Below are 13,032 nucleotides of genomic sequence, written 5' to 3' on the forward strand. Positions count from 1 at the left end.
TATATATATATATATATATATATATATAGTATTAATAAGAGTTGAAGATAGGTGAGAGACAAGATGACTGACAGTAATGTGTATGATGCCTGTTTCAATTTGTCACAACTTCTAAACAAGTTTTAAAAATCTCTCTATCAAAGCTTGAATCATTGTAAATTCAAAGGTTGGAAAATCACTTTCGTTGGTTAATGAATTAATCTGTTGGTGAGAGGGAACATTAAAACTTGATGAGAGACTATTTAACACACTGACCAAGGCACAGAATTTATGAAAGATACTACAAAGGAGAAAATATTGTCTTTATTCTAACAAATACATCACTATTTTGGTATCAGTTCATTACACTCAATCAACTAAAGTGCCATACTCATGTCTGTGGGTTGGCGACCTTGGCCGCCTATTCCAAACGTTAAACGACTTTTCTAGATACTGTACTGTATTGTATCTCGGCTGCTCCAACTTTTTATGCAATATTCCCCCGACCCTCCTGCCCTTGTACCAATTAATATCCCTTCCATTATCCCCCCCCCCTCCCTAATAATATGGCCAATGTATTTAATTATTCTTATTTTGTAAACTTTCTTGTATTTCTTCTGTTGCTTTAGCCATTCTTAATACTGTACAGTACAATACTTCTTAGTTGTTGTTCATGGTCACAATAATACTAAAAGTAAAGATTCTATGCCTGGAACTTTGCTTATGTTATGAATGGTATGTGGTGGAGGTAGGGAACAGATGCACATGTATCATGGTAAATAATGTTGGAGATTCAGTGACTAAAACCAACAGTTGTTTTTTATCTTTGGAGTTCATTACCACTGGCTGATGGTTTTCAGGACGTTATCAGCCAAAGTGAATGTTTTTATCATAAAATATTTGATATATTAACAACACTGGATAGTATGGGGTAGATGTGTTCAGTGTAAAAGGCCAATTGCGCTGAAAAATGATTGGGCTGATCTGGGAATGCCGGGCACCACACTGTTCCTCGCCAACACCTATGAGAGAAATTGGACAATACATTACACTATTAGGAGAGTTAACAAAATATGATCAATACCTACATGTTATTAACTAGTGTTACTGTGTGGAAACATAAGAAAATAACAGTACCCTGTAGTCTTATATATCATCAAACACCGATCAATATTGTATATTGTAAGCATTCAAAAGAGCATTTAATAATAACCTGTAACCAAAACAAAAAGTAAAATTACATAATTTTTCTATTTTTCGGGTACAGGTATAGTAGTGTTTTGTAATTTCACTTGTTCACTATTCTTTTTACAGTACTTTCATGTTTATATATTGTCTTTACACTTCATTACTTGAAACAGAAAATGGAAGTTGGTGCCTGTGTCAAGATGTGTTGGCCAGACCCTCAACAAGTAATAGTCTTCAGTAAATTATATGTTCAGTATGTTAAAGCTTTCATGTGTGAAGATTGTGCAACTGTGAATGAATGAAACATTATAGTAGAGAGCTGGAATCTTGCTCTGAATACAAATCCCATTGCTGGATATAGTAAAAAGACCATTTGTCATACAGGGGTCATTTTTCTATTCAAGAACCCTAAATGATTACTGTTTATATGGACTTACTAAAATATATAATTTACAGTGAAACCTCCATATAACGGATTTCTCTCTCCGTATAATCTGGCAGATAGGGTAGGGTGTCATATTCTCTCTCCGTATAATCTGGCAGATGGGGTAGGGTGGGGGGGTTCATATAACGGACTTCTCTCCGTCTGGCAGATGGGGTATAATCGGACTTTCCTTTCCAGATAGGGTAGGGTGGGGGGTCATATAACGGACTTCTCTCTCCGTATAATCTGGCAGATAGGGTGGGGGTCATATCTAAAGGACCCCTCAATATAACGGACTTTCCTTTCCTGTAGTCAATTAAAGAAGTTTCACTGTAGGTTTCTCTGAAAAAAGACCCTTTAGAATTATATGCAACAATATCAGAATACTAACATGTTGTCGTGGGATGGAGGACTTAGGATGTTCAGCCCAGGGTCTCAGATCCATGCGGGGGATAACACCGCTCTTACACGACACCCGCGGGTTACTTCACATACCAGCAACAGAGGGGGGAAAGGCTCGAGTTAGTACAGTGATAAAAAAACTATAGCAAATTCAGTTTAGTGTAATAACCCAGCATGCTCATAGTTGCAAAGAATTGAAATTTTCAGTAGTTATGGGCTTTATCAGGTCTCGTACTGTAGAAGGCATTGACTCCACCACTACAGTATTAGTTATTCTGTCTTTATATCTACTTGTTCTTCTGTTATCTCCAAATGATACCCAACTCATTTTCATTAATAGAGAAATACTGTGCATAAACAAATTTCTGTACATTAATTTTGTACCCCTTTAAATACTGTGTTGTACTGTACATAACAATATCAAGTCCTCAAAATGTTACTTCCGGTATTCCAACAACAACAAAATCACAGAAGGGCTGCCAATAAAGTCATCATCTGAAAAAAGAAAACAACAACAACAACAACAGGAGGAAAGAAAGAACGGACAAGGGGGCCAGGAATCATAAGAAGCACCAGGCGCCATCCTCATTAGCCTCATAAATCTTGCCTCGATTCCTGGTCAGATATTTATCCAAATACCGGTCTTCAACTTTTACTTTCAGACGGTTTCACTTTTCCATCTCACAAGTCTGTAATTTATATAATATATTCTCTAACATTAAAAAAAAATCACTGCATAATGAACACATCCGCCATTAATTAATTATTGTAAGTCTCTTCTATACTAATTAACATCAAAATACTTCATAATTTCCTCCTGACCTAAATAATATGAAATACTTCATAATATTCTGCTTCCCTGACCCGTGAATAAAGGTTACTTGGCCCCACCACACGTGCACCATAAATGACGTCACAAGTCACCATCACTACCACATCCACCAGTCAACACAATCACAACCACCACCTGTAGTCGTCACCACCACCAGTCAACACCACTACCACCAGTCAACACTATCACCACTACCATCAGTCAACACCATCATTACCACCACCAGTCAACACCATCACTACCACCAGTCAACACCATCACCTGTCATCACCATCCACAATTACAGTACACAGGAACACGAGATCTTGGTTCCTCTATAATGAGTGAGTAATGGCGAGTGGACTGACTGATCATAAGAACCTTGACTGTCTGGTTCACCGCCATGACTCCATATTTTAAATCTGGCAAGACTTTCCCCTCCAATACCCCCCCCCCTCTCCCCCATGGCTGTGATGCCATCTCTGTCTCAATCTCATCCGTACTCTTATATAACTCGTGTTAGTCACCTTTCTTATTAACTTGCAACAAATTATCTTAAAGTATCTTATGTGTGGCACCCCCTCCGTACAAAAGATCCATTCGTGTTCAATACTGTATACACATTTATATAGACATACTAAACAAGAGCAGATCCAGACCAACATATTCTGTTCTCGGTTATAATTTATATTTTTAGTAGTTTATGTCAACTTCAGTGTGACGTAGTTATTTCTACTTAATACACATGCCCGCATTTTTGGACCTCCCCTTTTGAAAACCCTGTATCCGCCCCTATATAAAGGTTTTATTCACACACACACTAGTTCCTAAAACGGCATCGTGCCGACTTTGAACCCCCTGATGACCCATCAAGTTTCCATGACCGAGTAATGGTCAAGTCCGGTATCTCCACCTCGCTGGGACGACGTGTTAATAAATCTGTACCGATCTGACTTTCATACAGTTTTATGCTATCTTAATTCTTCTTCACTACTGATACTCTTCTTTAAATTTCTTCACTGCAGTGATTTTGAAGTAATTCACTACAATTTATTTGTCACTGGTATTTTTTATGAGATTCTTAATTTAATTGTAAGCATATCAGTTGACACGTTAATACCGTTCTTTTAGATATTATATTGCAGGGTATATTATAGAGTAACAATGTTTTTTTCAAAGATGTATAGTGTAAGTTATTGCCAAACTTGCATCTACACGATAAGATTATTGTATATAAAATTCCTGTCAGTCTTAAAAGAACACGATGAGAGTTGTCTTGACCTTCCCGAAAATGCTAAAAGAAGAGTAAGATAGTGTAAGTACCTGATACTCTCACAGCAAGGGAATAAACGTTATAGTTCTTGCTTATCTCCTGAAGAGTGAAAGTATCAAATTTTCTTACCCCTCCGGCATGGTAACCCACAAGGTTAGAAGTTTAATTTTAGTTCACGTGTGTCTGAATGGGTACGGTAGTAGTAGTGGCAGGTGTACTGTACTCACATGCGCGGGTCTTGCAGCACCATAGGATACACCTGTAGGGTCTCTATGTTGTCAGCGTTGTCACAGATAAGCCTCGCCAGACGCACCTTCCTTAGAGACTCCAACTGGGCTGTGGGTAACGGGACACGACAGGGTTATATTAAGAAGTTAACGCGCACGTAACACATGTGAGGTCTGTGATTGTTTTGCCTGATGCCATTTGTTACTTTTGTGGCTTTCATGAGGGAGTGGGAAGCTGAACTTGTGTAACTTGTCGTGTGTTTGTTAATTACGTAGCATTTATAGGATACATAATCTGTAACAGGACCCTGATCTGTAGATGACAGTCGTGTGTGTTCAGGCTGACGTTTGTTAGTTTTAGTTGTAAAATAATATGAGCCAGAATCAAGAAGAGGAAAGCTGTAGTAGTGTTTGGTGTGTGGTTCTTGGTGGTATGGCAGCTATATGAAAACAACCAGAGTCAAGTCAGTCATGGATTTGTTTAGCAGCTAAGATTATTTTAAGGAAATCAGGTGTGTTAGGTGGATACATATTACCCATACATCATGTATGTATCTTTAGCACACCTGAATGTTCGCTTCAGGGATTCTAAGTTACCATGAGTGATTTATAGGCTCACAGACAAACTTATGAACGGTTTCTTACACACACACACACACACACACACACTCCAATACAGTATCATGTGTACTTTGAACCCCTGACTTGACATTGGCAAGATATTTGTGTACAGTCAAACAAATAAATACCTTGACACCAGACGCAATTTCGATGAGATAAGAGTACAATTAAATATTTCATAATGTTTAGATTATATTGTCGAAACAGAAATAGGAATTATTGGGAATGACTCACGAAAGTTGTTATAAATATGCGCTGGCGAAGGTTAGTTGAAGTTTTATGTGAGGTGGTGCTTGGTGGAGGACCTGTCCGGGGTGGTGATTGGTGGAGGACCTGTCTAGGGTGGTGATTGGAGGAGGACCTGCCTGGGGTGGTGATTGGTGGAGGACCTGTCTAGGGTGGTGATTGGTGGAGGACCTGCCTGGGGTGGTGGAGGGTCTGGGGTGGTGATTGGTGGAGGACCTGCCGGGGTGGTGATTGGTGGAGGACCTGTCTAGGGTGGTGATTGGTGGAGGACCTGCCTGGGGTGGTGATTGGTGGAGGACCTGTCTAGGGTGGTGATTGGTGGAGGACCTGCCTGGGGTGGTGATTGGTGGAGGACCTGTCTAGGGTCTGGGGTGGTGACCTGGACCTGGCTGGGGTGGTGATTGGTGGAGGACCTGTCTAGGGTGGTGATTGGTGGAGGACCTGCCTGGGGTGGTGATTGGTGGAGGACCTGTCTGGGGTGGTGATTGGTGGAGGACCTGTCTGGGGTGATGATTGGTGGAGGACTTACCCAGGGTGAAGGAGGAAGGTTGACCAGGTAACTCGTACCAGTATCGGTCGCCTTGTCTGAGTCGCTGCATCTGGGTAGCAATAATGCAGGAGAAGATGGGACCCAGTAGGGAGCCGGGTAGGGGCCGTTCTGATACCCCAGCACTCCACAAGTCAATATCGTCCACCGACCTGAACCACAGAATAATAATAATAATAATAATAATAACTAATAATAATAATAATAATAATAATATCCCACATAATATCAGGTGCTTACTGTCATCGATTCTATTTTTTTTTCATATTCGCTGAGGTAAAATTTAAAGGGTGTATTTTGAAATTCTGATCACAAGTAGCATCGATAACTTTGTTGTGGATAAAGCTGTGTAAAAATAATCCTCCAAACTCAATTTTTAGACGTGAAATAGTTATATTTATATGAGGCAAAACGTTAAGACGAGGATCTACTCTATACTATTACCGAAAGAGAATAGCACCTTAGTAATAGGCTACTCGGACCCGTCTGACGAGAGACTTAACTACTGACGATCACAACTCTGAAGCTACAAACACCGAAGGCCGCAAATTTTACAGGTTATAACCCCTAAAGGTACCTGAGAGTCACAACTCCTGAAGGCCACAACTTTTATAGGATACAACCTGAATTTTATTCTCCCTGAAGGGCACAACTTTTGAGATCCATAATTCCTTTAGCCTATAACCCTTGAACCTGAAGACCAGAACTACTTAAGGCCACAAACCCGAAAGATCACAACTTCTGAGGTCGAGAACCACTGAAAGGAAATATTGTAACTTACTGGCCAAGTGGGAATCATAACCCCAGAAGCGTATAGACAGTACACGAGGGCGCCATACCTGTAGATGCTAGCGTACAGGGAGGCAGTGTTGTTGGACATGAGGTGGGTGAGAGCTTGGAAGGAGAGGATGGGTTCTAGGCCGCAGTATCTCCTGTAGGGAAGAAGCTTGTGATGGTGACGAGATCATTAGAATACAGTAACTTACCGTGATTAGCACTTCAATCGTCACCACTCAGACTACCACTAAATCACAATATGACAGCCACGACACAAATACCGCTATAGAACTATCATAATTACACTATAAATACAACCGCTACATTATGCAGATAAAATATTTGATCTTTAAGCTGTGAGGTAATGAGACAAAATGCCTGACATAAAATTTTTCTAGTTATTCACTTTATAATTTATAAGTACAGAACTTGTGATTATTTTAAGGGGGGGGGGGGTCTCACTCACCTCCAGGCACCGTAGCCCGGGACTCCAAACTCTCGACCACGCTGGATGTTGAAGGCCACCAGGTCAAAGCCAAACTTCTCATGTTCCTCTCGAAACAGATGATTAGTGACCTGGGGCACAAGATGCACGGGGTGTGAGTCACAGGGTTTACACTGGTCAACTGAGTAACAAAGCTCACACTGGTTAGGTTAGCTTATACAAGCCATAAATAGAAAACTGGTCATGTGAATTAGGTTAAGGTTATATTAGCGTAACTCATATAATTCTTATGTTAAATGAGGTCATGAGAATTTGTAAAGATTAATTAATTTAGGTTATCACATAAGTCATAGGTTAAAACTGGTCACGTGAATTAGTAAAGGTTAAGTTAAATTAGGTTATCTCACATAAGTCGTAGGTTAAATTAGGTCACGTGAATCAGTAAGTCTACTGTATTGTGATCACAGAAAGTAATGATGTTGAGTCGTGGCAACACTTACCTCCTGGGTGATGCCGTCGTCCATGGCCTGGCTTGGCTGGTTCAACATGCCCATAATGTACTCGTCCAACACCCCGGGACGGTGCAAGTCGTATGGCTGGCGGATCAATTCGTGCAGACGTCGCGAAGCTGTAGGATAAAAGTCGGCTTTTATTTATCATTCCAAGTTAAACGTTTATATCAGAGGTTTACTTTTGGAACGATGATTTTTTTTTTAGAAATTGTGAATGCATAAAGAGGGTTTCTAATTAGTGTGTATAGGTATTGTGTTGGGGGAGATATACAGGGTACAAATCCTCAACACTAATGCCAGGACACTATAAATGTCTAGTTTACACACACACACACACACATACATAGGTTCCCAAAACATGGCCGTGTGTACAATACCCTCTGTTAGGACCGACTAAGACATAATTATGAGGTCAGCAATATCTGAATTATTTATTTTTATTTTTGAGTCAGTCCAAAGTGACGATATTGGTAATACTGAGACTGAATCAAGCAAGCAAATTATATATTGTAATTTTCTGCAAATGTATTTTCTCTTAATAATAACGAAAACGAACGAGAAATGATATGAGCCACAGAAGAGAATTTATGTACAATAGTGATGCGATTTTTTTTTTTACAATTACTTGAGGAAGTAGTAGTTTGCTGTAGCTCCCTGCCGTGACATGATAACGAAAACAAACACATTGACCGCCATAATCTGACTCAAGAAATAGTTTATCTAGTCTTTCGACAAGTAACGACAAGTTACTTTTTAATGTTGCTGGAATAAGTGAAGTGAGACTGTTTCTGGTAAGTAGATCTTTCAGAATATTATATATGATCTTGTTACTTTGTTTAAACATGTGAATATATTACAGTATTTGGTGTCGTGTGTGTGTGTGTGGTTGGGGGGGATATTTTCTTCTCGTTATTGTGGAATTGTATGTATCTATTTTTCGCTTCTGTGTTTAGACCGCCGCTGAGGATATTATATCTGGTGTTTGTGTTTGCTTGAGTCCAATTTTGAATTTAAGTTACTGTAGTACTTGGATATTAACATATGCAAAATCTCGGTATTTCCTATCAATGCTAACCAGTCAAAAGGGTTTGGCCACTTTGAATTCCAAACCTTTGTGTTTATGGGATGTTACTAGGCTTTAGGAGTGAGTTTATGATGTAACGTGACTTGTTTTTTCATACTGCCAGAAGAGTAAGTTCTTTCATGTCATTTGAAATATTCGTCAGACTCCATTCAAACTGAGTAACTATTTTAAATATGTTTTCTCGCTGTAGTTTTCTAATTAGCGCATATTTTGTGGGCTGGTGTGTGTGTGTGTGTGTGTGTGTCCAGGCTCATTAGTGCAATGACTCAGCCATCGTTGAATTGATTTTGGTCAAATTTGGTTCACGGATGGCAGTCAACTAGAACTAAATCTGCCACGTTATTGCTGTTACAGTATACAAATTAGCTACCTAATTTGCATAATTTCTATTTTCTTGTTTAAGGATCGTTATCATGTTACATATCCATTGTTCCTCTGATTTTCTCCCAACTTGGAGCAGAGGTGATGGTCTTATCTCGACAAAAGCTGCAGTCCATTTAGTTCTGCAAATTAGATACTTAATAACTGCATTATTTTCACTTTCATCCGTGGCTCAGTCCAACCAGTTTATTAGGCGTTTACTTGAGTGTACAGTGCCTACCTTGGGAGAAAAACTGGTAGGACAGGATACTCACCTATGAACTTATGAGAGGGGCTCCAGCGCTCTACGGAGGACGGCAGGAGGGAATGACCGAACCTAAAGGCGGCGGCAGAGAAGGAGGAAGAGATGCCTGGGTCCACCTTAGGGTCATAGCCGTCCCAGTAACCCTGTGATAAGGTGGAGGAGGAGGAGGAACAAGATAAAGCAAAACACGGGCAGAGGATCGGATGTAGGAGGCGAAAGGAAAATATTTATATGAAAGAAAACAAGAAGAGGAGGTAGAATGAGATGTAGAGAAAGAAATTATAAAGAAAATGGGAGAAAAAAAATACCAAAGGAGAGACGAGAGGAAGAAATTTTATGAGATGAGGAAGAAGACAGAAAACAGACAGGAAGGAGAATGGGAGGAGCACCAGAAGAAAAAAAGATAAATATTAGAGAGAAGTAAAATATCTCGGTTATCAACATATCTGGATCATCAAAAGAATATTAAATTACCTGTATAAAAAAGGAAATATTTCACCATACGAGTAGTAACATGGTATAACAACTTTCTTTTATTCTATTAGCTTTGACTGTTGATTAAGAACAGTTTACGTTTACTGTTTTAGGTTAATATATAGGACTAACCCATGAGCGTGTTATTTTTATTACTGTTTATTTTCTTACAAGCAGCTTCAACATGTACGTCAAGGCACCTAATTACCTCTTTCTGCAACAGGAGACCGAATTGCTCCATCACTTCTCGACCCAACAGCTGTGGCAGGAACTCATTGTAGGTGATATGCTGAATCTGAGCAGCGATTATCCTACGAACTTCCTAAACACAGAGATCAGAGATGTAATTAATACCACCCTTTCCATGTTTAGGTTAGATTAGGTTAGGTAGTCAACTCTATATGAAATGCAAGATGGGAAGTGTTATTGTGAATTCCCAGAGTTGATTACATGCGAGGCCCTTAACTGTGTGATGGAGGAGGTTTAGCGAGGGAGACGGGAAGTTAGGTTATCGGGTGTGTTGTGAGGCCCTTAACTGTGTGATGGAGGAGGTTTAGCGAGGGAGATGGGAAGCTAGGTTATCGGGTGTGTTGTGAGGCCCTTAACTGTGTGATGGAGGAGGTTTAGCGAGGGAGACGGGAAGTTAGGTTATCGGGTGTGTTGTGAGGCCCTTAACTGTGTGATGGAGGAGGTTTAGAGGGGAGATGGGAAGCTAGGTTATCGGGTGTGTTGTGAGGCCCTTAACTGTGTGATGGAGGTTTAACGAGGGAGACGGGAAGTTAGGTTATCGGGTGTGTTGTGAGGCCCTTAACTGTGTGATGGAGGAGGTTTAGCGAGGGAGACGGGAAGCTCGGTTATCGGGTGTGTGTGGTATAGCAAGTTTAAGCATATCATTTATATCACTACCCACCACACACACACACCTACCTGGTATAACCTCTCGTCATCCCAGTGCGGGTTGAGAGAGCCAAGATCCATGGCCAAGCGGTTGTGTTCTCTCATTAACAAGATGTGGGAGCAGGTGAGGATCAGTTGCTCATTAACCCGGATCTCGCCTGAAAAAAAACAAACAATACCAATCATTTCACCTTTACTTAATGGTTCAACCTCCTTCTACCCTTCCACTGACGCAATTGTTAGTATCCATGGGCACCACAGTGGCACCCAAATACAAGCAGTATATCCTCAGTGAAACCATTAACAGCAGCCATTAGAATCGTCAGTTATATTCATCACTACCATTGGCGCCACAACAACCACCACCAACACCACACCACTATCAACTCTTATTATAAACCACCACCATCATCATCACTACCATTAGCATTACAACTGTCAGCACCAACACCACACCACTATCAACTCTTATTATAAACCACCATCATTATCACTACCATTAGCATTACAACTGTCAGCACCAACACCACACCACTATCAACTCTTATTATAAACCACCATCATCATCACTACCATTAGCATTACAACTGTCAGCACCACCACCACACCACTATCAACTCTTATTATAAACCACCATCATCATCACTACCATTAGCATTACAACTGTCAGCACCAACACCACACCACTATCAACTCTTATTATAAACCACCATCATCATCACTACCATTAGCATTACAACTGTCAGCACTGTTACGAACCCCTCCACCCAGCACTACGAACCACGCCATCTATTGTCCTGATCTACCTACCCAGCACCACAAGCAACGCCATCTAGGGACGAGACACGAGTATGACTCGTCTTAGTTACCACTCCGGGGTTTCCCTTCTCCATATCCTGGTTGTTGCGTCACCTCCTCAAAGTCTTATTTGTCAGCTCCAATTCGAGGAGAGAGGACTTGGCTCTGGGAAGTGACCACAGGATCATCTATCCTCTAAACCTACGGACAGTGACTACCTACCGTCTTCTACAATACTCAGCCTTACTCGTCAGCCATCTCAGCTCCTCACTTAAGTACTTGTATCTTGTATTGCCTCCCCCACGTCCACTTGCTTCAAAATTGTTTATGTTGTATTAATATGTATATACTGTTAATGTTTAGGTTAAGTTTGGTTAAGGGTAATTTATAAGCTGAATATTTTGTTAAGGGATTTATGGTACTTTATTATACGCAACGAAAACTCGCATCCTTTGTCTACCCTTTTATAGTCCGATTGTCTTTGTTTTTGTTGTTGTTGTTACCTGTTGGGATCTGGGTAGACGTATAACTATATTCTAAATCCCCAACTCGTAACAGCACCAACACCACACCACTATCAACTCTTATTATAAACCACCATCATTATCACTACCATTAGCATTACAACTGTCAGCACCAACACCACACCACTATCAACTCTTATTATAAACCACCATCATTATCACTACCATTAGCATTACAACTGTCAGCACCAACACCACACCACTATCAACTCTTATTATAAACCACCATCATCATCACTACCATTAGCATTACAACTGTCAGCACCAACACCACACCACTATCAACTCTTATTATAAACCACCATCATTATCACTACCATTAGCATTACAACTGTCAGCACCAACACCACACCACTATCAACTCTTATTATAAACCACCATCATCATCACTACCATTAGCATTACAACTGTCAGCACCAACACCACACCACTATCAACTCTTATTATAAACCACCATCATCATCACTACCATTAGCATTACAACTGTCAGCACCAACACCACACCACTATCAACTCTTATTATAAACCACCATCATCATCACTACCATTAGCATTACAACTGTCAGCACCACCACCATCATGACCCGCCACTCACCTGCCAGGAAACACCTCTGGGAGCCTGAGCCTCGTATGCAGCCTTCGTCGGGTATGTCCGTCTTGAGGGGGAGGAGCGACTTGAGAGGCATTCCGGGGAAACCGTCGTGTGTACGCATGAGGCCCCCTACACCAGACCTCAGCTCTCTGACCAATACACACACATACACACGGTTAATACAGACGTTATGGGGCCTCAGGACTAAGTTAAGGTCCAGAACTAGTTTCCCTGACCCTTGGTAACTCCTGGAGACCTGTGGGACTTAATTATTTTTAATTTCCTTGAAGAAAATGAACCTGATTATTTTTTGATAGTTGATTACAAAGGAGTTTTTATTTTATGAATACTGTATGTTGATATAGTGTTAAAATGCTTCTGTAAACAATGAAAGCACCACTTTTAGGTGACTCTGGAAGTGGTAAGGATGAAAACTTGTGGATTCACCTGGCTGCTCTCTCGTTGCCGCCATACACTGTGTTGCCGTCGATGACGCTGGTCAGCAAATTGAACTGTGTGCGCGGACCTGCAGGAGATGATATACTCGTATCTTGTTCATGTGAACAGTTTCAGCCTCCAGACGCTA

General features: G+C 40.7%; 1 protein-coding gene across 2 annotated transcripts in view; it reads right to left on the minus strand.

Moving 5' to 3' along the window:
- Positions 1-288: 288 nt before the first annotated feature.
- Positions 289-13,032, minus strand: part of LOC121853192 (lactoperoxidase-like) — a 37,291-nt gene continuing 24,547 nt past the window's right edge. For both annotated transcript variants that reach the window (XM_042347173.1, XM_042347172.1), the window contains exons 8-19: positions 12,894-12,972; positions 12,450-12,595; positions 10,563-10,690; positions 9,844-9,957; positions 9,172-9,304; positions 7,441-7,568; positions 6,962-7,071; positions 6,558-6,650; positions 5,701-5,870; positions 4,305-4,413; positions 1,983-2,076; positions 289-1,001 (exon numbers count right to left, since the gene is read on the minus strand). In XM_042347173.1, coding sequence (XP_042203107.1) covers positions 921-1,001; positions 1,983-2,076; positions 4,305-4,413; positions 5,701-5,870; positions 6,558-6,650; positions 6,962-7,071; positions 7,441-7,568; positions 9,172-9,304; positions 9,844-9,957; positions 10,563-10,690; positions 12,450-12,595; positions 12,894-12,972 — 1,385 coding nt within the window. In that variant the 3' untranslated portion in view covers positions 289-920. The remainder of the gene's footprint in view (positions 1,002-1,982; positions 2,077-4,304; positions 4,414-5,700; positions 5,871-6,557; positions 6,651-6,961; positions 7,072-7,440; positions 7,569-9,171; positions 9,305-9,843; positions 9,958-10,562; positions 10,691-12,449; positions 12,596-12,893; positions 12,973-13,032) is intronic.

Source organism: Homarus americanus, unplaced genomic scaffold (genome assembly GCF_018991925.1).
Source record: "Homarus americanus isolate GMGI-L3 unplaced genomic scaffold, GMGI_Hamer_2.0 scaffold32871, whole genome shotgun sequence".
NCBI lineage: Eukaryota > Metazoa > Arthropoda > Malacostraca > Decapoda > Nephropidae > Homarus > Homarus americanus.